This window comes from Antennarius striatus, chromosome 2 (genome assembly GCF_040054535.1).
Source record: "Antennarius striatus isolate MH-2024 chromosome 2, ASM4005453v1, whole genome shotgun sequence".
Lineage (NCBI taxonomy): Eukaryota > Metazoa > Chordata > Actinopteri > Lophiiformes > Antennariidae > Antennarius > Antennarius striatus.
The window spans coordinates 5273747-5299287 of NC_090777.1; the positions used below are offsets into that span (position 1 = coordinate 5273747).

Sequence of the window (25541 nt, forward strand, 5' to 3'; positions counted from 1 at the left end):
TTCCTACTCTCACCGATGGTCATGAGCTTTGGGTCATGATTGAAAGGACAAGATCCTGGATACAAGCGGCTGAAATGAGTTTCCTTCATAGAGTGGCTGGGCACACCCTTAGAGATAGGGTGAGGAGCTCAGTCCCCAGGGAGGATCTCAGAGTAGAGCCGCTGCTCCTCCACCTCGAGCGGAGCCAGCTGAGGTGACTCGGGTATTTGTTCCGGATATCTTCTGGACGCCTCCCTGGGGAGTTGTTCCGGACGTGTCTGACCGGGAAGAGACCTCAGTGAAGACCTAGGACATGCTGAAGGGACTATGTCCCTCGGCTGACCTGGGAACGCCTCAGAATCTCCTTGGAGGAGCTGGAGGAGGTGTCTGGGGAGAGGGAAATATGGGCATTCCTTCTGAGACTGTTGCCCCTGCAACCCGGCCCTGAATAACCAATTGAAGATGAATGGATGGATTTAAGCCCTGCCCATTTACAGTCAAACCACAAACAACGCCCACTTCTGTTTTAAGCCTCGCTCATTCTGAGTACAGATACAGACGGTTAAGATGGTTGAACAGATACAGATACAAAGACTGGTGTACTTGCTCATACCTAGTGCTGAACTTAAAGATGAACAATGACAAGACAAACAGGAATGAAGCTATTCTGAAGTGATGAAAGCCTTCTGCAGAGGGAGTCGTGCAGACCACCTTCTGTCTCTGTGGCCTTCCAGGAACATCCATACATCCATTTTCAAGGTGACGGTAGTCGTCTCGTGTGTAGCTGCTTATCTGCCATGTGTGTTATGGAATACGCTGGAGCCTATCCCAGCTGACTATGGGTGAGAGGCGGGGTACAACCCAGATGCATCGCCAGCGCACTGCAGGTTATGCATGCTCAGGGCTGGCCCAAGCCTCCAAGGGGCCCGGAGCAAAAACAAGTGTTTGGGGCCAATCTATCAATGTTGATAATACCGATCAATGATTAACAAGGATAAAGATCGTAGAGACAGAGAGGAAATTTGAAAACTTGCAAAAAATTTTACTCTTAATATTTGGCAAAAGTCATCAAGTCTTCCTGCTGGCCGCACAGAGAAGAAATGTATAAAACCTCAAAAGAGCTGCACAGCAGCATTCATGTAGGTTAGTTCATCCGTTTGTTAACCAAGTATGTTTTCACTCATTTATGGGTTTATGATCTGAAATGGTAGCAAATTTACTTATACCCATGACCTATTTGATTTACTTCATATTTTAAGTGACACATTCTAACTCGGAATTAAATATTGTAGGCCAACTAAAAGTAATAAAACAACACAAAATAAATTGTTACACCAAAGTAGAACAAAATGAACTATTAAAATAACTTAAACAAGCATTACACCATTAAAAAGAAAATCTACCAAAACAGATTAAATAGTATTAAATAGTATGAATAGTTTCAAATTCAAAGATTCAAAGGACAGGGCTAGATGGAGGAAATTGATTCGCTGTGGCGACCCCTGAAGGGAAAAGCCGAAAGGAAAAGAAGAAATAGTATGAATAGTATAGCACAAATACTATTAATAAAATAAAAAAATAATTAACCATTTGTGTGTTGAACGCCATAGGGGCCTATTCCATCCTTTTCAAGGGGAGTGCCAACCTTCTCTCCTTTCATACAACACAATCCTAACATATTCAACTATTATGTAAATGAAAAGATGTGTCTAAACAATGTGACAAAACTGGTTTAGCAATTAAATAAAATTTGAACAAGTGAGCTGAAAACTGAGAAGAAAAAACTTTTTACATTCATAGTTGCTCAAAAATGTAAAAAATGTAATCTAATTTTAACAATAAAAATGTTAATAGTTTTTGTAAGTTAACTGCTCTTGGGGGCCCCCTGCTGGTGATCTGGGCCCTAAGAAGGCGCCTTGAGCCGGGTCTGGGGGATGATGCTCATGTCCAGCTCTAAAGTAGCTTGTTGTTGTTGTTTATACAGTAAAATAAACACTCTGGACCATAATTGAGGAAATCAGCATCATTTGAATTTGCCTCCTTCTAAAGGAAAAGGACAAACGGAGGTTTATTGTGTTTATCAGACACATATGTGTGTTGAAGTTTTTTTGTGTTGCAGAAACTTTATTACTAATTCTACCTGAGTTTTTGAATCAAAGCTTCTTTTTATAGATGCTGTTTCTGACTTCACATAGCGAGCGACATAAATTAACAAGATTAATAGACGTGTGTGCGCACGCCTATTAGTGTCATATAGTTTGTGCTCATCCAAAACAATCATTTTTACTTCCTCAAAAAAATAGGAACTGTTAAGTCTGATGTTTTTATGAAAGTCAAAATAAGAAAAGTTTTCTTTCCATGTTTTCTTATACTCTACTAATGTTTATGCAACCCCTCTATTCTGGCCCACTCCCAGCAGACTGATGACAGCACAACTTCTCTCAGGTTGATAGTGTTTATTGCCAACTCTGTCGATCAACAACAACAACACAGGTGGTTGGTGGTGACTGTGTATGGCTCATGTAACACAGCTCCCTAAACATCAGAACAGAAAAAAACAGTACATTTCAATGGGCTGCGCCATTACTATTGTACAACTCCATGCTGAATCTTGCAACTTGTCACTTTAGGGCAGAAGAGAAAACTGTGCACATTTTGCCTTAATGATAGTTATAAAACATGTCCGCAACATTCATATAACTCAACATGTACTTTGATTTGAGTGAAATTAGCGTTTTTTAGCTTAATATAAGAAAAATCGCGTAGCTGTTTGTAACCTACTATAACAGGAAATGCAGAAGCGCAAGAGGACGCGCTGCCCGTGTCCTGTCAGTTACATAGACCCCACCTGCCAACAGAGGGCGACATTACACCCGAGGGAAAATTGCATAGAGCCTTGTATAAATTAACCATAATACAAAATAATTTTGACGTACTTCAAACACATAAACAATCCTGTTACACTTACTTTATTTCAAGCAATGAATGATCTAAATCATGTGAAACATTTTCAAGTCGAATTTCGTTCAAAAAAAATCCTCAAAAGACGCTCAAAAATACGCACCAAATGAACGCAGAGTCTGAGAAATTCCAAACCTACATAGATGGTCACTGTGTACTGTTGGCTTGATGCTCCGTTTTAAATAAAAACTAGAGAAACTGTGGTTGAGCGCAGACTGTTGATGGGCATCATAAAAACGACACTTCCCAGAATTCCCTTGTTGCAGGGAATCCGTTGTTAGTTATAAGATAAATGTATATATGAACCCAAATACATATAAATATACTTTCAATTGGAATTTTATATCACGTCAAACTTATAGTGAAGAAAAAAAAATTAATAATCGTAAAGACTAATTTCCTCAGACACGTCAACATGAGGAAACGGAAGTGGCCTCTTCTTCCTTTCCGCCATTAGGTGAGTGAGAGGAGTGAGTGCGTTTTCTTTCACTCTGCATAGAACTGTGTTCAAATTACTTTTATTACATGATTTGAAACTCTAATTCAATAAAACAACACGGTTTTTTGGGTTTGGTTTACAGGTTGCAACCATGGGCCGTCGACCAGCCCGCTGGTGAGTTTTACCGGACGTCGTTTTAGAACAGAGTCGATGTGGAACTGGTCAGAGGAAAATGGCAGCTGCCCGCTTAGCACCATGTGCACCGTGCTAGCGCGTCGACTCGACTTCGGTTCTGGTTTACTGTAGTTCAACAGTGTCCTTTGTCATCTAGTTTTTATAGAATGTATTTAACGCCCGCTTTTATCAGTATTATCACGTTTTTTCGGACACAAACACTCGCTTAAATCGACATCGGCTAATGGAAGCAAAGCTAATGTTAGCCCCCAACTTCCAGACCGGTGTGCTTGTGTGTTCGCCGGTTTGACCATCCAGCTAGTTAGGTCCATCAGTTTATCATAAGAAGTCCACGACTAGAATGAAACCTTGTCGTAGTCTATCAATTGTGGTACAATATTTTGGGCTAACTTGGCACCGCTCTGCCTTTCTGACTCTAAACTACGTTCCTGAGGGGATCGTCCACGTCCAGATGGTTTTCAGTTCAAACCAGACGAGCTCTGTGGTCCAGAGTGTGTGGACAAATTTATAAATGTCACCAAAATATAATTTAGATACAAAGTAAAAGTAGAATTACTCTGGTTTCAAAGAACATTTAATACTAACATTAAAATTAGTTGTCAGGCAGGCAGTATTATTTTGCTTAAATAAATTACTAACAGGAGCTTAGTTAGTGTGTCCATTCAAACCCTGGTTGTCCTTATGATTTGCAGTGATGGTAACTAACATCTCTTCTGTCACCACCAGCTACCGTTACTGCAAGAACAAGCCCTACCCAAAGTCCCGCTTCTGCAGGGGAGTTCCTGGTAAGCATTTAGACACACTACATTTTGTCATACTCGTCATTGAGAATCCTGCAGCTTATTAAGCCGACCAGTTCTGCTGCAGTGCGGTTTTGGTGTGCAATGGCTGCAGACAGCAACTCTTTGGTTGTGTATGTCCTCAGCTGGGAGGTGCTGGGTGCTTTAAGGGACCACTGACACAAAGTTGTGTTTTGACCAGAAGTCATTGTGAGGTTTTTGGTCACACTTCTATGAATGTTTGTGCTACAAGGTATTGCTGAAGAAATGGCATCTGATGAACTTTGTCAGATACATCTGAAAACATTTATTCAACATGTTCATTTTCATGCAAACAGTCGTAGTCAATAAACGGTAAGAGAAGAGAGAATTAATGAAGATGAGTATCTGTTTATGGTTCAGCTTCACCTGCTTCTAAGGTGCATGGAGAAAAGAAAATCTGAAGAAGTTGAAACTACAGCAACACTTGTATCAGAAATGTCTCTTTATACAGTTATTGATAAGAGAAACAAATTGTAGATAATGGATGATGCTAACATGTGTTTGTTTTCTATCATGTAGATCCCAAAATCAGGATCTTTGACTTGGGTAGGAAGAAGGCCAAGGTAGATGAGTTCCCCCTGTGTGGCCACATGGTCTCTGATGAGTACGAGCAGCTATCCTCTGAAGGTGAGGTGGATTCTTATTCTGCAAGGAAATCTGTTGTGAACCTTGTTGGTTGTGAAGTTGTCTTTAATGGTAACTGATGTTCTGAGCATCGTCCAGAACCCACCATGCATTTATGGATTATTCACGTCAGGTATCTCACAATAAAAGAATATCACTGCATTTAGACCTCATTCAGTATTTTTCTGCAAAAGAATTAGTTCTTCCTCTGTGACTACATGCTGCATTTAAAATAGTCTTTATGATTAAATTAAACAAATGTAGGTATTTATGCTAATTTCTTTCTAATAAATCGGAAAACTCACAAGCCTGCTGGTAGCAGTGTCAGAGTTTAGACTGTTTTAGTGATCTGCTATTGGCTAAGCAGTGGTGTGTCTGATCATAGCTCATGTGGAAAACATGAGACACCAGCTGCCACAATGTCCTCTGGTTGAGTCAAAGATCAAGTGGTTATTTTTCTGCTCAGTCCAGGTGGAAACAAACTGGGTTTGGTTCAGACAAAAAGTCTGGCTCTTATCCAGATCCTTAACCCACGAAATTCATTCAAGCCTGTATTTTTAAAATCTGTATTTGCTTTTTGTGCGTCCTTCATAATAAGAAGGACAGCTTGGGGTTATTTGGAGCATCATAAAGCCACACCTTTGAGTGCTGCTTGCTCTGGTTCATAGCTAGTAAGGCTAGTTTAATGAGGGAGAAGGCCAGTGTGAGTAAGACCATAGATCAAAGCTAGTGCTTTGGTCAATGACAGTAGGTCAGAGCTTTAGCTTTGATCGTTGATTTATGCAAGTAGGTCAGGGAAAAAATTTGAATTCAGGGGTGTTGCGGGATGTTGCAATCTGACTGCATTGGTTCTTGTTTGTATTCACACTGAATTTCCCATTTGAAATGTATGCAGAGTTAAACGCCTCAGTCTAGTTAATGAAAAGGGAGAACATGATTATATGGATGAATGTGTTTCTGTCAAAATTTGATAGAACTATTAGTTCCATGTTACACCTCGATAAGAGTTTTGTTGAAACTGTTGGAACTCCTTCCTGTTTCCTTTGTGGCTTTTTTTTTTCTTTAGTTACAGATAGAATTTCAATGAGTTTTCTCTTTTATTGCACTTTGAGACTGACATTTTCAAACGTTTAGAAATATAATTTTGAGTTTTTGAAGAAGGACACGTTGGGGTGTCATGATGATAAACAGGGAGCCAACATAAGTTCGTGAGCTGGTTGGGGTTGGGTCAAATTAATTGGAACAAATTGCAGGTAGGGTGATAAGAGTAATTCAATCTTCCTTTTTTAATGTGGAAAACTCAAATAAGCTCCAGTTAAACAAAACACAACTGTTAATAGATAACCATTCATTGTTTTTGAAATGCTGTAGTTGATCATTGATATTTGTTATTTATCCCACCCTACGCTGTAGCTCTGGAGGCTGCCCGTATCTGTGCTAACAAGTACATGGTGAAAACATGTGGTAAGGATGGTTTCCACATCCGCATGCGTCTGCATCCCTTCCACGTGATCCGCATCAACAAAATGTTATCCTGCGCTGGAGCTGATAGGTGAGGACGCTATTTGTGTCACAAAGGGTTCTGCATCACTGAGGGGCTCAAAAAATAAAAACAATAGTTCTCAGCCCAACCCAGGATATTTAAATGGCATGTTCTTTGTAAAATTCCTCACATTTCCTCATTCCTCCACCTTGTGGGTCTCAGGCTCCAGACTGGAATGCGCGGTGCTTTTGGTAAACCCCAGGGGACTGTGGCACGTGTGCACATTGGTCAGGTGATCATGTCGGTCCGTACCAAGGCCCAGAACAAGGAGCATGTGATCGAGGCTCTGCGCAGAGCCAAGTTCAAGTTTCCTGGACGTCAGAAGGTAAAAACCTTACCGTAGACAAAGGGTTGTTTTATTTTGTGTTTGGTAATGACTGAATTTGTAGTCGATGGTGAAACAGTCACGTTAGCATTTTGACTATCGCTGAGGGATTTTTGTCCAGCTGTCCAGGCTGACAAGTTTCCCTCTGTTGCTCTGATGGACACCAACGCTTTGTTCTACATGGGAAGTCATTAAAGATAGAATTGGGTAGTCCGGCTCTGCTGGTCATCTGACTTTCCATGTCAGGTCCAAGTGTCTTTCTCCACAACTTGTCTGCGTTACTGGTGAACTTGCAAATTGTTCATCTGCCCATCTCAAGGAGGATTGATCAAATTAAAGTGCATCCTAAATGTTCAGGTGCAGTTCAGCAACTTAAGGCATCTCAAGTGTTTGTGGTGTTGCAGATGGGGACTGGAGCACATGTTACCGTTTTATGATCTAGCCTGTACGGTTATTTTCTATCACCTATGCTTTTTGAATGCAACTGGATACTTACAAGTTATGTTTTCACCTGTAGATTCATATTTCCAAGAAGTATGGCTTCACCAAGTTCAACGCGAGTGACTTTGACGACATGTTGGCTGAGAAGCGTCTGATTCCAGATGGCTGTGGGGTGAAGTACATCCCCAGCAGAGGTCCCCTGTCGCGCTGGAAGGCCCTGCATGCTAACTAGAGCCGTTGTAGGTCTGGTGACCAGATGACCAATAAACGTGGGTTTGATTACTGATGGCTTTGTCTTTTCATTGGGATAGACAGCTGTATCAAACCAACATTCCATGTGTCCAATCATTCTACTTTCTGTTTAAGTCTAAATAGTCCTATAGGTATGAGATTTGTTAGGTTTGTTATTTAACAAAGCACTTAACAATGTAATGAATTAAATTTACAACTGTCTGGTCAGCTGATCATAGAGGAATGGAAGCAGGCAATCAAAGATTGTAAACCATTGCAGTAACTACTGATGACATTTTGTGATTGTGAAAAATGATAATTTTGAAATTAGGCAGTCTGAAAACTTGACTGGAGTTATATGCGAAAACTACAATTTCAGTCGTGTTGAGTAGAGGACGATGATGGCCTCTGTTGACGTCAATCATGTAAGACTTTCGTTGTCGCCAAGCAGCCCTCATGGTGGATTTGAATTGATTATAGAATACTTTTTGCAGGGCTTGATATCTAGAAACAATGGCTATAAATTAAAATGTATGGGCTATAATAAGTGGACGGGGTTCAGGTTATTTTCTAATGCTTCTCAACAACACCTTCCTACTTAAAGAAGCCCAATAGTTAATTCTTTCAGTTTTTATGCACTTGACAAATATATTCATTCAAAATAAGGTAACATAATTCCACAGAATCCATTCCATTACTTTAATGACATTCTGCATTTTAGATAAATTGATATAATGTATTCATCCAAAATGGGAAATTCTGAAGGACCCTGCAGTATCCTCTCCGCCTTAGATCAGGTTGACATAGATGGCAATTTTCTACTGATGGGCAGATTTCTGGCGATTTAATTCCAATGAAAAAGTTCCAGGAATTGTGTATTTTAATTTTCATTCATCTTTGGCTGTTTATTTGAAGTTACTAGCCTAATCCAGCTGACCACTGATAAGAGGTGGGGTACACCCCAGAAGAGTCGCCAGCCGTCATAGGACCACACAGACAAATAACCATTCACACTCAAACCTATGGACAATTTGGAGTGAACAATTCACCTAAGCTGCATATTTTTGGCAGTGTCTGACATGGGGAGAACATGAGAACTCCACCCGGAAAAGAATCAAACCCTCATGCAGCGAGGCCACAGTGATGCCTGTTGTTTTTATCAACATCTAAAGTTACCTCTTGTCAACTCAAATTAGTAATGTTTTCCACAAACAGGAAAGTGAATATCTCGTTTCCTAACAGAGTGGCGATTAGATGAATATGGAACAATTTAGACAATCACAAATTCACAGCAAGCATACCAGAAGGAATTAAAAAGGAAGGCAGCCAGATGTCTGCTGCAAATAAGGAAGTTTCAAAATTAGAAGTACTGTATTATGAACTATTGATAATGAAAATATGAGTAGAACTAACTAGACAATAATTCCCGAAATGAGATGTCGTCTTGTCAGTAGCCATACAACAATTAAATCAGAAGAAAAACTGACTTGCAAAATAGTATGTAAATTTTATTAAATATGTTGGCTTATTTTGAATCCGTATTTTGTTTTTCTAATCAATTTCACTCTAAACCGGTTACAAATGACTGAAAAGCTCTGCTAAGCCCCTCTTAGCCCCCAACCATTGGGTCAACATTAATAGTTCAGATGAAATATTTTCCTGTTATCACCCCTGGGTTGAGATCTGACACATCAACGTTAAGGCACAATTTATTTATATAGCACATTAAAAACAGTTGATCAAAGTACTCCAGAAGCTCAGTGTACAAACCCCCCGAAAAACAGGGCACACAGGCAAAACAACGTGGAGGCATTATGTATATTCACCGAGTGGCCTTTGGGGACCAGGACGATGGTGGCGGACTTCAGGCAGCTGGCTGCAGTGAGGTGTTGAAGATGTCTGTTAACACCTCTGCTAGCTGGTGGGAACAGTCCTTCAGTTCTCTCCCTGGGACGCCGTTGGGGCCTGCAGCCTTGCGAGGGTTGACGTTTTGCAAGGTCCTCCTCACATCCTCTGTGGTCACACTGAGGGGCGTGTCGTCGGGCGGGCGTTAGTTTGGTGCTTGGGGGCGTGTTGGGGTCCTCAAAGCGGGCATAAAATTTATTGAGGGCATCTGCTAGGGAGGAGTCTGTTGGGTCCTGTGCATTCCTGGTGTTAAAGTTAGTGATGCACTTGATGACCTTCCACATGCTCCGTGGGTCCCCTGACGTCAGGTGACCCTGGATCGTTTGAGCACAAGTGGATTTGGCTTCCTTTATTCCCTTATCCAGAGCCCTCCTCGCTGCCCGTAGTGCCCCTGCCTCCCCCGCCCTGAATGCAGCATCCCTGGCCTTCAGCCAAGCTCTCGGGGCTTCTGGTTCGGGTAGACCGTGATCGTTTTGGTGTTGGTCACGTCGTCCGCACACTTGGAGATGAACCCGAGGACAGAGGAAGTGTATTCCTCCAGGTTCACCTCTCCCCCCTGTGTGGCTGCCTCCCTGAACATCTGCCAGTCTGTGTGTTGGAAGCAGTCCTGGAGCACTGGGGCTGCATCCTGGGGTCACACAGTGACAGTTTTCCTCGTGGGTTTGAGGGATTTCACCAGGGGACGATATGCTGGAGCAATCAGGACGGAGATGTGGTCTGATAGGCCAAGGTGTGGTCGGGGGAGGGACCTGTATGCGCCGCATAGGTTGGAGTATACACTAGTGATGGGCAGATGAAGCCCCATGAAGCATTGAAGCCTTTCGTCCCAATCGGTTCACGGTGGTTCGGAGCTTCATGAAGCTTCATTTGCTCTAGTACGACATCTACTGGATGGTAAAATACCAGGTGGCATGAGTTTGAAGTGTGCGGCATTTTGCAGAAAGCCTGTTAATAGAACTGTCAGCGAAATAACGAAGTAGGCAAAACATGTATAGTTTAGTGATTATATATAATATATATAGGCAAACCTCGGTTTCCTACCACAATTTATTCCGGAAGGCTGTTCGAATAGCGATTTGTTCGAAACCCAAATACAATTTTCCCATTTCAAATAATGTAAATGGTCTTAATCCGTTCCAAGACGCTAGAAAATTACCTTTTTTCAACATGTTATGTCATTTATATATCAAATTGTATAGTAATGAAACATATCAAAGAAATGTAAAAGAAGGAAGCAAACATGAGAAAGAAATCTGGTTAGCCCAAGATGCACGTTATTTTTTTTAACTTTGGGACCGAAGTTTACGGTACCGTAACTCGTACCATAGGCAATGGAACGCAAATTAAGTGAAAAATTATTGAATACAATAAACTAAAAGAAAAAGCACATTACCGTCATGTTTTCTCTCGACTTTTCGCATGCCTGGCAGCGAGAAAAAGGCATTTGTGTTGCGTTCGACTTCCAAATTTTTCCGGCTTCTAAGACAAAAACTCGAATTCAGATTTGTCCGATATTTACAGTGTTCCCAAACCAAGGTTTGCTTGTTTGTATTACACACACACCAGCACTATGGACTGTGACTATTTTCTTTTTCTTCATGTCCAAATAAACATGCACAGTGAGGGGAGGGTGGTTGGGGTTGGGACAATGATTGTGTTTCCGTAACACTGAGGTATAGCCAGTGATTATGCTTTGGTGCTATCATTGGTTTTTATTTAGAAACTATTTCTCCACTGTGGCAGTTTCGATTTCCTGAATCTCCTAAACTGACTCTCTCCACACTATCTATACCTCGCTCCAGAATATATCTAACGCTATCTAAAGTCCTAACTGTCTCCACAGTAACCACAACTCTCCACCAAACAACCAAATTCTGAATGGAGTGTGATCACTTTATATTGGTGTTGGAGCGCGTGTCGCGAGCCAAATCCTTCACGTGGTATCGGCCCTGTAGCGGGGCGTTCCTGTGATGGGAGCGTCGATATGGAAGACATGCCCGAAGCCTCGCTGCCGGCGATGCTTCGGAAGTCATCAATTACAGCTCCTCCCATCGATGAAGCAAGCCTTGATTTGCGCTTCGCGGGAACGCCCCTCTCCTGTTCGGCACACGCTTCGGAGCTTCGATCCCCAGCGTCACATCACTAGTATACACAGTCCAGTGTGTTGTCCCCTTGCGTGGGTACGGTGACGGGCTGGTAGAAGCTGGGCAGTGTGTCCGTTAGTTCCACGTGGTTTAAGTCCCCTGCTACCATGTAAAACACCTCCGGGTGCCTGGTCTGCAGTGAACTGATGGTGTCGTGCAGCTCATGTAACGCTTCGTTACCGCTAGCGTTAGCATTAGCACCCATGAGTTATCTGCCTCGTGAGTAATCTAACTCACGAGGCAGATAATGCGGCCGGCATTTAACAGTCACATGTTCTATCGCCTCGGAAGAGCATCTCTTGACCATTTCACTATTTGTACACCAACCTATATTCACGTATACACACAGTTCTCCCCCATGTGTTTTCCTGGATCGATGGTCCCGGTCCGCTCGGAACAGCTGTAATCCATCGATCTGGACAGCAGATCTGAAGCCCATGTCAACAATGTATGGAGCACAAAGTGACAGATAAAAAAAAAAGGAAATGATGAACTGAGTCTGTCATCTTGTTAGGTCCCATTAACGTCAAGGAAGTGGCCCGGCTGCGTGAGACTTCCTTCAGCTGGACCTCCACTGGGTAATGGTCGCTAACGTCAAGCGCCTGAACAGAAAGCAGAGCAGACATTCAGCACTCATCTAGAAAAGTTTTTATTCTATACGTATATATGTATATATAAGGATTTTTATCAACCATACTTTTCAGTGTCTCTCACACACATGCACACACAGCTTGTTACCTGCTCTTCTGTCAGTTTGAATTCCATTTGGAAGTCAAACGGTTTGGCTGATAAAGGGACGATTGCTTGATTAAACCTTTCCCCATGAACAACGATCCTGTTCAAACACAAAGAATGAACTTACAAACAAACATTCCAGCAGCTCAGGCCTCCTCACACTCGCTTCTAAAGTGACATAACACGAAAGGAGTCCTCTGATTAGCAGCTACATCAATGGATATTAGAAAGCTTTGTCCATCCCTTATGTTGAGGTAAACCCCTAACATCAGTTACAGCACACCCCTGGGAAAGAACATCGTCATCGGAGGGTTTCTCATTGTGTGACCTCAACATGAACATCTTTCTCATCAAGCAGAGACAAGACACAAAAAGGATTTCATATTGTCATCGGTTTAGAGGACGTGTCTAAAACTACATGAGTGGATTATTTTGCAGTTTAGTAACTTTGTTATCAGGTGATTCTTTTAAATTATTTTTTTACTAACTTACCCCCAAAAAACAATTCATCAGCTCTCAGCTTTAGTCTTGAGCCACAGATTTAAAATTCTCTCCCATTATTTGTGACACATTTGATCACTTATGTTTACACAGTATGTCATTAAATACGTACTTTCCAGTGTAAAAGCTGGTAATGACCCTTACATTGTGGGTCATGATGAAAATTTTTTCACGTATATCAAACATTTGCTGGGAAATTGTGGTACGTCCGAGACGAGATCGTTTGCTGACTCATGAAACCCATGAAGCTTCTCCTATATCTCTAGGCTCCTTCTTCCTGTGCTTCCTCTCACTCAAGTTTTTTTCTTTTCTTATCTGCTGTCTCTTTACTCTCCCTTGTTTTTTCATATTTGTCTTTAGCATGCAATATTCTTGTTTCCTATTTCCTTTGCAAACAAATCATTTTATGTTTTTATCTGTAACAAACCCTAAATGAGCTACAAATCCAGATCTGGCACCCCTGGGAAAGACTGTGAAGCACAATTGTGTAATTGTTCAATTTTTTTCATATGCATTCAACACACACATTGACTGGGAAGAAAACAATACAATCATAAATTCTTGATGAAAACTCATCAATTAAAGACACATAAACATTTAGGAATATGTTATTAAGGTAAGAAACTAAAAAAAATCCCTGAATTTTACATTCAAAAAGAAAACGTTTGTGCGCAGGTATTAAACCAAATTATAGTTCAGCCGACAAGCATCTTGCTGAAAAACGTAACACTTGATTTGTGAGAAAACAGCTGAGGACACAATTTACAAAAAATCACAGTCCATGTGACATTCACCACATTCACCAGCATCTGGTCAAATGGTCCACCCTTTAGTTGGACACCTGAGAACAACAAAATATGTTTCTGACAATTAAAAGTGTGTAGCCTTTTGTGTGACATTACCTGTCATAGGCACACGATGTGGTCGATCTCACAGTCGTGTCCGTTTTATCTGCTATGAGCCAATACAGGTTCTTGTCTTGAATCAGGCGCACATCCTTCCTGTACTTCTTGGGAAGGTAGCTACAGTCAGCGTTGAAGTCCCCGAGAAGCATTACATCCTGCTCACACACACCAGCGCACACACAAACACACACCAATGGTATCTGGATCAGCTGAATGGAGCTTTTTGAAAGTGTCCGCCAGCAAAGCTTACCTCAGTTTTCCACATTTTCATGACAATTTGCAAAACGTCATACAGCGCATCAAGCTCCTTGGTGGTGTTGGTTGGAGTGGTGTGCAGAGGGATGAGAACAAAGTCTTTTATAGCTGAGCATATAGATGGAAATAAAGAGAGAGAGGGCACAGGGAGAGGTGTTTATATACTGCATGCTTCAACATCAGCATGCTTTTCATCGCTGGAGATGAGAACTCAGAGAAGTGACCTGTCTTGGGGGCTTTGAGGTGCACAACAAAGGGCTCTCTGGAGAAAGCATCAAGGTCTCCTGGTAAAGTATCTGGATACTGATACTTGTCAGTTACTGTAACTTTATCAGTCCTGCACATATTCAGACAAGCACATCATGACAGATGCATCAAAATATTCACCCGCTGTGAAGCAAGTGTGGACATGCTCTAATTTTTAAAAAAATTATTTGCCCTTCTAGCCAGTCCCGACATACAAGGCAGCAGACGTGCCGTGAGCTCACCTGTAAGTAAAGACATACTGCTCTTTGTATGAGTCAGACCTGCCCAGCCTCTCACTAGCCACATGTTTATACACATGTTCAGTATCATACCTGAATGTTGAAGAGACAGACAGAAACACTGGTACAGGCTACAGTTTGAGACAACTGCTGGGTGATGTGGAGATAAATAACAAGAATCAATGGGATGACATCAGTGTGGGTGGATCTATCCATGTGACCTGATCACATCACTTGAAGTGCAAAACCAACGTGGGTCATACCAGCTGTTTTAGAGGACAGATCACGTACAAGGGGGCTAAATACAAGTTACTTGCAAATAAACATGATCCATCCACATCATCACATTTTATTCAGATGAAGGTCGGTATTGTGAACAAACCTGATGAGCAAACCATTGTCCAGATCATGTAAATAACACACATCTGGAACATTTCCAGACATCTCCCTTTAAGTCAGAAGGAAAGCTTTATTACGCATACTTTTGGGTTGTGTCAACTTCAATAGAATGACCTGGACCTGGAAATAAAAGAAACCATCTTGTATTTGCTCTCTTCTTTCCCATCAGACACCTGACACTTTCCTCAACCCGTTCCAGCCCACTCACCGTTTCTCTGTTAACTCCAAGTATTTTGATCTAACTTATTTTCAATGAAGTAAGAAAAGTTATCAACCCAGTACTCTTCTGCTCTTCCTGCTGGAACCACCAACTTCCATCTCCAACCTCTTCATCAAGTTTGCAGATGACACGACTGTCGTGGGTCTCATCAACAACAACGATGAGACAGCCGACAGAAATGAGGTGAGCCTCCTGGCTATGTTGTGCAAGGACAACAATCTCCACCTGAATGTGGAGAAGACGAAGGAGATTGCTGTGGACTTCAGGAGAACGCACACCCAGCATGCTCCACTAATCATCGACGGTGCTGCAGTGGAAAGGGTCAGCAGCACCAAGTTCCTGGGTGTACACATCTCCGAGGACCTGTCCTGGGGCCGCAACAACGCATCAATGGTCAAAAAAGCCCAACAACACCTCTACTTCCTCCGCAAACTAAGGAGAGCAAGAGGTCCATCCCCCATCATGCTCACCTTCTACAGAGGCACTATCGAGAGCATCTTGACCAGATGATTCATTGTGTGGTACGGCGACTGCACCGTTTCCTGCCGCAAGATCCTGCAGCGAATCGTGAGAGCAGCTGAAAAGGTCACTGGTGTCTCTCTCCCTTCCCTCACAGACATTTACCCGCAAAGCCATCAGCATTGCAGGTGATCCCACCCACCCCTCTCACAGCCTTTTCAGCCTGCTGACATCGGGTTAACCATCCCTTGTGTTTCGTCTCATACTTGTGCTGTACTGTCTGATGAACTACCTGTGTTGTACTGCCTGTTTACCATGGGTCAGAGAGGACTGCAATTTCATCTGTGCTGTATGTCGTGCATATATGGTACACTTGACAATAAAGCTGACTTTGACTAGAGACCAGAAGAACCCATCTGCATCGAGAAGACACATCATCTTCTGTTCCCTTCCTTCGCTCTTCCACTGAGCAAGACCAGAGTGCTAATTCTGGTTAAAGCTAACTGGTCCAGGACAAACTGATGAAGTTGATACAACACAAGACCCAAAAGATGTGTCAAAACATTCATTCTGACTGAAACAGGGTCATCCAGAGGATTTTCCAAATGGCTAGAAGTCATATATTTCTTTATCTTTGTTTTTTGGGACATTTTTGCCTTTGTTGGCAGGATAGCTGAAGATCTCTGACAAAAATGAGGGTGGGAGTGAAGAGTAGCCATTTGGTAAAAAGTCAGACTATCGGATGAGGATGGCCATCTCTGACATCTTGTGATTTTGACGTGATCTGGAGAATGGTGTGTTTTTATGTAGTAGTGGTCTTACTGTGTGTGTGTGTGTGTGTGTGTGTGTGTGTGTGTGTGTGTGTGTGTGTGTGTGTGTGTGTGTGTGTGTGTGTGTGTGTGTGTGTGTGAAGGCAGTGATGAGTCACCTGTTGAGGCTCTGAAGCAGCTGCGGTAAAGCTGTTTCCTTGCTGTCTCTCACTTCCTGAAGCAAACATATGTCATATCGAGTGATGATCTGGAACCGACATTAAAGAGTCATTAAATACACTGAAAAAGATGATGAAGCAGCAACACATACAGACGTAGACAAAGTAGAATTGGTGGAGATGTGTACTTTTTGAGGACCATGTGTGGCTTAAAAAGGTTTGCATGTACGAAACTTTTGATGCTGAGCAAAATCTACGTAAAAAATGATTTACAACGATTTGCAAATCATTGAAATCCAATATGTAATTCATCCATTTTCTTGTAGACTTGGTGACCACAGCCACGTGATACACTGACGAAACGTCCTGTATATACTCTGCCTCTCGCCCGTAGTCAGCTGGGATAGGTTCCAGCTACACCCGAGACCTGCAAGGTGGAAAAGTGGCTGAAGACGCGAAAAACTGCAGTCGTATCGTCTTCAAGAAAATGGATAGACGGATTAAGACGACCGCAATTGTCTTGTCCCTCAGCTGCTTCTCTCCCTTGTGGGTCACAGGTCATGTGTAATTCAAAATAGAAAAAAAACACAACGTCAAAGATAATTTCAAATGTAAAAACAGAAGAATTTAATTATATTTGCAAATTACATCCCCACTTAGAATTTAATGCCCGCGGCACATTTCAAAGAAGTTGAGATGGGTCATGCTTGTATCTGTGTTCATAACCTCTTCTTTCAACAACAGTCTAGAAGCAAGTCTACTCAACCCACTGAAGTATCTACTCCTTCTACTCCTTGGCGTCCCCTGAGCATCCCTTTAGTTACAGAATCATGTGAGAGGTGTCAGAATGACATTCAACATGTGTCAACAAACTTACACTTCTCTTTCTTTATGTGAGCAATTAAGTGTATCTACACAAAACATGCATGGATTATTTTATGGTCTTTAACCCAAATGGAACGATCTCATCCACAAACAAACGTCAGCACCGAAGTATCTTAGCCAAACTCATCTGCTCTTGTCTCACCCTTGCAAGATTATGCATGACAATGCTCTTCTTGGACTTGGAATCACCAAAGTTATGAAGGTTGAAGGCACAGATTCTCAGACCTGATGCTACTTGAACATCACACAGATCCACGAGGACAGAGAGGAGAAGAAGGGAAGAGGACCTCATGGTGCAGCTCTCCCACAGAAGGGGAACTTATACCTGTCAATACAAAATACACAGGAGTGAGCAGATTGGTTTAAACTTTAAATAACAGTAAACAAAAGGTACAAAGCTTTCAGTAACGGTACATACACTACACAGCTGACATTCTATCATACTGGCAAACCTGAGACAAAGAAGTGCAGCTGAGGAAAAGATTAGACCAGATCTGGGCTAAAGGAGTTACTGGTTTTGCAACCATCTCTCACACACACACACACATACACACACAAACACACACACACACACCCACACCCACACACACACACACTCACACACACAGGAGATAGGACCGACTCATCAGCGCATTATGACCAAGAGGTCTTCAGGTATTTAAATCTAATTTCACCTCTCACTGTTTCATTTCTTCTCTGTTGTTTCTGCACAAACTTGCGATTATCAGCTTGAATTGTAGCAATGTTTATTTTACATGAATTAATGAGTTATACAACCGAATCACACAAAAGTCAAGAACTTCTTTCGATCCCTAGAAACTCATATACCAAGTTTGAGGTACATGAGATGATGGGTTTTCATGGTTGGCGGATTACAGACACACACAAAATCCTGACATTGCACTATAAAATGGGATCAAATGTGACAGTCATCATGTAACACGTTTTTTATTACTATTGTAATAAAAAGAATCCTCTCCCTCACTCCTTATGGAGCCTCAGGCGACCTGATCTTGTCTCACATTAATAATAGCACATTAATAGCCTGATAAACAAAACGCATACGGAAAACTATTTATTCTGCAATTATACATGAAATATAATTGTGTATTGTCAGACTAATTTTCAAAAAGTATACATTCATAAAAAAAAACATTGTTCATAAAAAATGTAGTTCTCTACTTTCAAACAGTAACAACATATGACTGGACAGGCTTCAATAAACCCCCTCGTGTTTTCATTATTATCAAATTCTAGCTTTGTCGTAACCACACTCTATACGTTCAATAATTGATAGAATGATTATGCCTGGATTGATTTTTAAACGTTTACTGCGGAAACTTACCGATAGTTGGGAGAACTTGACTGGTTTCTTGTTTCCCCTTCTGCATTGAAACCGGAACCAGAGTCCGGTGCGCGTCTGTTTCCTGTCGGCTCGTTGGGACGGGAGTCCCGAAAAGCGGAACTGCAGCTTCTTTTTCTTCTTTAACACTGTATTAAAAATGTAAATGTTTTCTTTAAACAAGGAATGTAACAATACGCATATTAAACTATTCCAAATTAATATCGGTCCTTCTTAATAACAATACAATCATATCAGACAAAGATCTTCTCTAAGGGGTTCTGGCAGAAGACCAGAAACAAAACGCAGCTGTTCTGTAATACCCAGAATGTCCACCTGGGGGCTCCAAACCATAGGTTGTAAACACATGGGGACAATCACAAAAACACCAGACTTTTTTTTAAAAACTCTGTTTGACACTGTGTACTTATTTACAAAACTTTGTATTCAGCTTTTATACAATTTTGTATTCTAAAACAACTGTAGTAAAATATTTTATTTATATGCTTTTGTTTCCATCACTCATAGCTGTATTGTTTCAGAGTCAATCCTCCAAAGTCATGCAGTCAAAGTTCAGATGCATGAGAATGTTGTAGCGAATATGTTCTCCTATTGGGCCTTGTGCATCAACTTGTTCAAGGTGACAGTAATGCAGCAATGCTTCGAGGGTTTGCTAACGCTGAAGGTGGAAGATATTGTGTTCTCCGATTTATCTTTTGCAAATATTTTATCTGTTTTTTTTCTGTCAAAATAAGAGAACTATTTACAGAACAAGTTTTTTTAATGGAACTGAGTCAGAACATGAATATTCTTATGTTTATGAATGACTATTTACCAAAGAGCCTCAGAATTGAGATTCAACGCTTTTGATCACAATAGTTAACGAACTATATATAGAATGAGTAAACACAAAATGCATTACTGAAGTCCATGCAATAGGAAATGATGAACTACGAAGTATGCATGAACAAGAATTGTAATACTTAACAAAACTTTTAATTTTTTTCCTTCTTTTTCAGTTGAATTTTTTTTTTATAATCAAACTTTTTTAAAAATTATTTATTTTTAGCATCTAATGTTCTTGCCATTTTTTTTCCACATAAAGTTAAACAATGTTGATTGCGGTGAGTGAGTGTGTGTGTGTGTGTGTGTGTGTGTGTGTGTGTGTGTGTGTGTATGCGAGCTATGTCTCAGTTAAAGTAGTTATAAAGTACAGAATTATTAATTTGAACAGAGTTTAGAACAAACAGGTAAAAAAAAGACGAGTGGAGACGGTCGTTAAATGCATGCGTACGTGCAAAAAAACAACAACAAGAAAGTTCACCAGGTAACCAAACACCGAAATAGAGGCAAGCTGAAGAAAACCTATGAAGAAAGACGTGAGGAACAGTGAGGCCACCAACAGAGAAACCAGTAATTGTCTGTGTGTGCCGGAGAGTGGGATAGGGACAAACGCCGCTGTAACTGCAGTCTGTAGGGAGGGATGGGTAGTATGTGTGTCTGGCCAATCACAGAGCGCTTCTCGGCCTTTTGGCTAAGACTGCGGTCGCTCCCGTTTAGCGGGACTCTTTCATATCTATTGAATTAGTTCCTGGCTTTTTGGGAGTATATTGTCTTGCACATTTGTTTGTTATAAAATTGTTGTTTTTGCACTTTTTGCGTTTGCACTTTAGGTCCACTTACCTGAAGGTAAGTTGTTCTTTTACTCTAATTTATTGTGTTTTAAGGTTTTAAAAGTAATTTATTGGTATTTATTTAGTGTTTGTTGGTGCCTCTAGCCATGCCGGCTGCACCCGCCGGCATGCGGAGGCACCACAGTGTACGTTTTAAATTTAAGTAAAAGGATGGTAAGCTCATGGGAATGTCAAGGTTGGACTTCTCCCGAAGGCTCATCCAAAAGACTCTTGGCTTTAAACCTGACGACCTCAGTTGTATTCTCGGACTGCCTTTTAACAAAGGATATGTTAGTTTTCGTACGGCCCCACTGTTGAATGAATTTTGGACAAGTTATGAAAATGCTAAGACCCAGTTTTCAGTTTTTGACGTTGAGAAACTGACTGACAATGCCGTCAAAACGGTCATTGTCAGAATGTTCAATGAGACTGTCAATGCAGAAGACATTTGTTCGTGGCTGGGTAGATATTGCAACGTGAGAGGACAAATGGGTTTTATACATGGACGACATGAACATTTTATGCACGGACCTTTTATCAGTCAACCGGACCCTGGACTTGACAGACTGGTTTGGACGGGCCTCTGGGTCCAAACTAAACTGGGACAAGACCCAAGCCCAATTTTATGGACCATGGACAGCGACTGAAATGACAGGACTGCCCCTGACTCTGACCCAGACTGACCAAAAAAATTCTGGGGGTTAGATTTGACAAGGAAGGGGGAGGGAGAATGAATTGGCCGGACATCTTTGGGAAAGTTAGGCACAGGCTAGGGTACTGGGGACTGAGGGAACTGACGATAGAGGGGAAAGTTTTAATCATTAAAGCAGTGATTTTACCTTTGCTTTTATTGATCAGTTATGTTTTTATCCCTCCCAGGAGAATTATTTTAGCCCTGGAACGAGCCATTTTTAACTTTCTATGGGGTTCGAAGTGGGAGCGCCTGAGGAGAGATGTCCTAAAGCTACCAAAGGAGAAAGTAGGCAAAGGCGTCCCAGACCTCTTCGTCTTTTTAATGTCATTGTACACAGCCAAACATCAAAATAGTGACGACCCCATCCAGAAACCCAAAAACAGCAGCCAGGACACGTTTCTGGATGGGGTCCTACCTCAGACGGCTCAAAATTTTAACGATTAGTCTTAAATTCCCAGTGTCTTTTAACCAGCCACTCGCCTATGCTTTTATTCAGACCTTTTTAAAGCATTTTAGCCTGGAGCAGGAGGAGTTGCAAATTTTAACTAACCATCGTTTTTTTTAATGCGTTGTACAGGAGCGGAAACCAGTGAGTCCAGTGCGCGGGCTTGCATTCGGCGAGCCCTCCACGGATGGCGAAACGTGAACCATCCCGCTCTCCCAAACAGACTCCGGGACCTGTCTTGGATGGTGGCACACGATATCCTCCCAGTTAGGTCCGTCATGCACTCCTGGGGAATGTTGACGCTGTCGACCTGCCCTCGACCTGGTTGTGGTGCGCCGGAGTCTGTGAAGCATCTGCTCTGGGAGTGATGTGTGGCTGTGGACCTGTGGGAAATGGCCGGCTCCTCAAAATTCCCGTACTTGCCAGCAAAGGAGATCCTCACAGCACAACTGGTGCTCTACGGGGCCAGCCAAAGGCCCGTACCCAAGAAGGACTGGGAGAAACAGTGGCTGGCCATCAACGCCCTGAAGGACGCCCTGTGGACCTCCAGAAATTTGCTGGCAAGAAAGCAAATGCAGATCCCCCTCCGTGGCTGTGATCCAAATGGCTGCCGCATTTGTTCAGCTTCTTCAACAACACAACACATTGCGATGTTAAATATAAACCTCTGTCATTTAACTAAAATGAAAATATATGTGCAAGATTACTTTTGTTGAAGCTCAGAGGTGGGGTTTATTTGTCCCTAAAACTACTCGAGATTAAATAAACCCGATTAATTTTACCTAATGTACATATTTAATCTGTTGTTTCTTCTGTCAGTTGAGTGCAAAGAGATTTGTTTGTTTTAACATGCTTTCAAGATGAACCAGGACTTAAAGTGTTGTTGTCCGTAAGGGGGTAGATGTGACTTGTACATAGAAAATAGATCACTCTTGTTTCACTTCAGATCGTATAAATCTTTCGCCTTTTACTAAAGATTTCCGTGGAGTGGGACAGCAAGAGTTTTACTCAATTTTTTGCTGCTCTGTGAAAACAGAGCTCACCTGAATGTGTAATATAAAAGATCTTAAGCCCTGTTTTTGTTCAGCTTCTTCAACAACACGGAACATTGCAATTTCTACTTCTGTCCTTTAACAAAAATGAAAATATATGTGCAAGATTACTTTTGTTGAAGCTCAGAGGTGGGGTTTATTTGATCTCTAAAACTACTCGAGATTAAATAAAGCCGATTAATTTTACCTAATGTACAAATTTAATCTGTTGTTTCTTCTGTCAGTTGAGCGCAAAGAGATTTGTTTGTTTTAACATGCTTTCAAGATGAACCAGGACTTAAAGTGTTGTTGTCCGTAAGGGGGTAGATGTGACTTGTACATAGAAAATAGATCACTCTTGTTTCACTTCAGATCGTATAAATCTTTCGCCTTTTACTAAAGATTTCCGTGGAGTGGGACAGCAAGAGTTTTACTCAATTTTTTGCTGCTCTGTGAAAACAGAGCTCACCTGAATGTGTAATATAAAAGATTTTAAGCCCTGTTTTTGTTCAGCTTCTTCAACAACACGGCACATTGCAATGTCTACCTCTGTCATTAAACTAAAATGAAAATATATGTGCAAGATTACTTTTGTTGAAGCTCAGAGGTGGGGTTTATTTGATCTCTAAAACTACTCGAGATTAAATAAACCCGATTAATTTTACCTAATGTACATATTTAATCTGTTGTTTCTTCTGTCAGTTGAGCGCAAAGAGATTTGTTTGTTTTAACATGCTTTCAAGATGAACCAGGACTTAAAGTGTTGTTGTCCGTAAGGGGGTAGATGTGACTTGTACATAGAAAATAGATCACTCTTGTTTCACTTCAGATCGTATAAATCTTTCGCCTTTTACTAAAGATTTCCGTGGAGTGGGACAGCAAGAGTTTTACTCAATTTTTTGCCGCTCTGTGAAAACAGAGCTCACCTGAATGTGTAATATAAAAGATTTTAAGCCCTGTTTTTGTTGAGCTTCTTCAACAACACGGCACATTGCAATGTCAACCTCTGTCCTTTAACAAAAATGAAAATATATGTGCAAGATTACTTTTGTTGAAGCTCAGAGGTGGGGTTTATTTGATCTCTAAAAATACTCGAGATTAAATAAAGCCGATTAATTTTACCTAATGTACATATTTAATCTGTTGTTTCTTCTGTCAGTTGAGCGCAAAGAGATTTGTTTGTTTTAACATGCTTTCAAGATGAACCAGGACTTAAAGTGTTGTTGTCCGTAAGGGGGTAGATGTGACTTGTACATAGAAAATAGATCACTCTTGTTTCACTTCAGATCGTATAAATCTTTCGCCTTTTACTAAAGATTTCCGTGGAGTGGGACAGCAAGAGTTTTACTCAATTTTTTGCTGCTCTGTGAAAACAGAGCTCACCTGAATGTGTAATATAAAAGATCTTAAGCCCTGTTTTTGTTCAGCTTCTTCAACAACACGGCACATTGCAATTTCTACTTCTGTCCTTTAACAAAAATGAAAATATATGTGCAAGATTACTTTTGTTGGAGGTCAAGGGTGGGGTTTATTTGATCTCTAAAACTACTCGATATTAAATAAAGCCGATTAATTTTACCTAATGTACATATTTAATCTGTTGTTTCTTCTGTCAGTTGAGCGCAAAGAGATTTGTTTGTTTTAACATGCTTTCAAGATGAACCAGGACTTAAAGTGTTGTTGTCCGTAAGGGGGTAGATGTGACTTGTACATAGAAAATAGATCACTCTTGTTTCACTTCAGATCGTATAAATCTTTCGCCTTTTACTAAAGATTTCCGTGGAGTGGGACAGCAAGAGTTTTACTCAATTTTTTGCTGCTCTGTGAAAACAGAGCTCACCTGAATGTGTAATATAAAAGATCTTAAGCCCTGTTTTTGTTCAGCTTCTTCAACAACACGGAACATTGCAATTTCTACTTCTGTCCTTTAACAAAAATGAAAATATATGTGCAAGATTACTTTTGTTGAAGCTCAGAGGTGGGGTTTATTTGAACTCTAAAACTACTCGAGATTAAATAAAGCCGATTAATTTTACCTAATGTACATATTTAATCTGTTGTTTCTTCTGTCAGTTGAGCGCAAAGAGATTTGTTTGTTTTAACATGCTTTCAAGATGAACCAGGACTTAAAGTGTTGTTGTCCGTAAGGGGGTAGATGTGACTTGTACATAGAAAATAGATCACTCTTGTTTCACTTCAGATCGTATAAATCTTTCGCCTTTTACTAAAGATTTCCGTGGAGTGGGACAGCAAGAGTTTTACTGAATTTTTTGCTGCTCTGTGAAAACAGAGCTCACCTGAATGTGTAATATAAAAGATCTTAAGCCCTGTTTTTGTTCAGCTTCTTCAACAACACGGCACATTGCAATTTCTACTTCTGTCCTTTAACAAAAATGAAAATATATGTGCAAGATTACTTTTGTTGGAGGTCAAGGGTGGGGTTTATTTGATCTCTAAAACTACTCGATATTAAATAAAGCCGATTAATTTTACCTAATGTACATATTTAATCTGTTGTTTCTTCTGTCAGTTGAGCGCAAAGAGATTTGTTTGTTTTAACATGCTTTCAAGATGAACCAGGACTTAAAGTGTTGTTGTCCGTAAGGGGGTAGATGTGACTTGTACATAGAAAATAGATCACTCTTGTTTCACTTCAGATCGTATAAATCTTTCGCCTTTTACTAAAGATTTCCGTGGAGTGGGACAGCAAGAGTTTTACTCAATTTTTTGCCGTTCTGTGAAAACAGAGCTCACCTGAATGTGTAATATAAAAGATTTTAAGCCCTGTTTTTGTTCAGCTTCTTCAACAACACGGCACATTGCAATGTCAACCTCTGTCCTTTAACAAAAATGAAAATATATGTGCAAGATTACTTTTGTTGAAGCTCAGAGGTGGGGTTTATTTGATCTCTAAAACTACTCGAGATTAAAAAAGCCGATTAATTTTACCTAATGTACATATTTAATCTGTTGTTT

The 25541-nt window shown here is 41.0% G+C and overlaps 2 protein-coding genes and 9 non-coding genes across 11 annotated transcripts; 9 read left to right on the top strand and 2 right to left on the bottom strand.

Annotated features, from left to right (window-relative positions):
* Positions 1-1518: 1518 nt before the first annotated feature.
* On the bottom strand, positions 1519-1646 carry LOC137591119 (U6atac minor spliceosomal RNA). Its single transcript, XR_011034598.1, has one exon. It is a non-coding gene; the product is annotated as a U6atac minor spliceosomal RNA (small nuclear RNA).
* A 1737-nt stretch (positions 1647-3383) lies between these two features.
* Positions 3384-7614, top strand: rpl10 (ribosomal protein L10). The gene is made up of 7 exons (XM_068328762.1): positions 3384-3410; positions 3522-3553; positions 4301-4359; positions 4915-5022; positions 6433-6571; positions 6725-6887; positions 7405-7614. The coding sequence occupies exons 2-7, from the start codon at positions 3531-3533 to the stop codon at positions 7558-7560; spliced, it is 648 nt and encodes a 215-aa protein (XP_068184863.1). The 5' UTR covers positions 3384-3410; positions 3522-3530; the 3' UTR covers positions 7561-7614.
* Positions 4408-4540, top strand: LOC137591085 (small nucleolar RNA SNORA70). Its single transcript, XR_011034594.1, has one exon. It is a non-coding gene; the product is annotated as a small nucleolar RNA SNORA70 (small nucleolar RNA).
* Positions 7615-10925: 3311 nt separating the features above from the next.
* dnase1l1 (deoxyribonuclease I-like 1) lies at positions 10926-18795 on the bottom strand. Its single transcript, XM_068328756.1, has 9 exons — positions 18726-18795; positions 17523-17705; positions 16496-16584; positions 14493-14582; positions 14229-14341; positions 14000-14112; positions 13747-13904; positions 12347-12443; positions 10926-12210 (listed from the first exon to the last, which is right to left on the bottom strand). Exons 2-9 carry the CDS (start codon positions 17670-17672, stop codon positions 12049-12051), a joined length of 972 nt encoding a protein of 323 aa, XP_068184857.1. The 5' UTR covers positions 17673-17705; positions 18726-18795; the 3' UTR covers positions 10926-12048.
* A 3665-nt stretch (positions 18796-22460) lies between these two features.
* LOC137589634 (U5 spliceosomal RNA) lies at positions 22461-22574 on the top strand. The gene has a single exon (XR_011034249.1). It is a non-coding gene; the product is annotated as a U5 spliceosomal RNA (small nuclear RNA).
* Positions 22575-22917: 343 nt separating this feature from the next.
* Positions 22918-23031, top strand: LOC137589713 (U5 spliceosomal RNA). The gene has a single exon (XR_011034261.1). It is a non-coding gene; the product is annotated as a U5 spliceosomal RNA (small nuclear RNA).
* A 343-nt stretch (positions 23032-23374) lies between these two features.
* LOC137590382 (U5 spliceosomal RNA) lies at positions 23375-23488 on the top strand. The gene has a single exon (XR_011034381.1). It is a non-coding gene; the product is annotated as a U5 spliceosomal RNA (small nuclear RNA).
* Positions 23489-23831: 343 nt separating this feature from the next.
* Positions 23832-23945, top strand: LOC137589819 (U5 spliceosomal RNA). Its single transcript, XR_011034274.1, has one exon. It is a non-coding gene; the product is annotated as a U5 spliceosomal RNA (small nuclear RNA).
* Positions 23946-24288: 343 nt separating this feature from the next.
* Positions 24289-24402, top strand: LOC137589940 (U5 spliceosomal RNA). The gene has a single exon (XR_011034285.1). It is a non-coding gene; the product is annotated as a U5 spliceosomal RNA (small nuclear RNA).
* Positions 24403-24745: 343 nt separating this feature from the next.
* On the top strand, positions 24746-24859 carry LOC137590595 (U5 spliceosomal RNA). Its single transcript, XR_011034433.1, has one exon. It is a non-coding gene; the product is annotated as a U5 spliceosomal RNA (small nuclear RNA).
* A 343-nt stretch (positions 24860-25202) lies between these two features.
* Positions 25203-25316, top strand: LOC137590626 (U5 spliceosomal RNA). The gene has a single exon (XR_011034439.1). It is a non-coding gene; the product is annotated as a U5 spliceosomal RNA (small nuclear RNA).
* Positions 25317-25541: the final 225 nt, after the last annotated feature.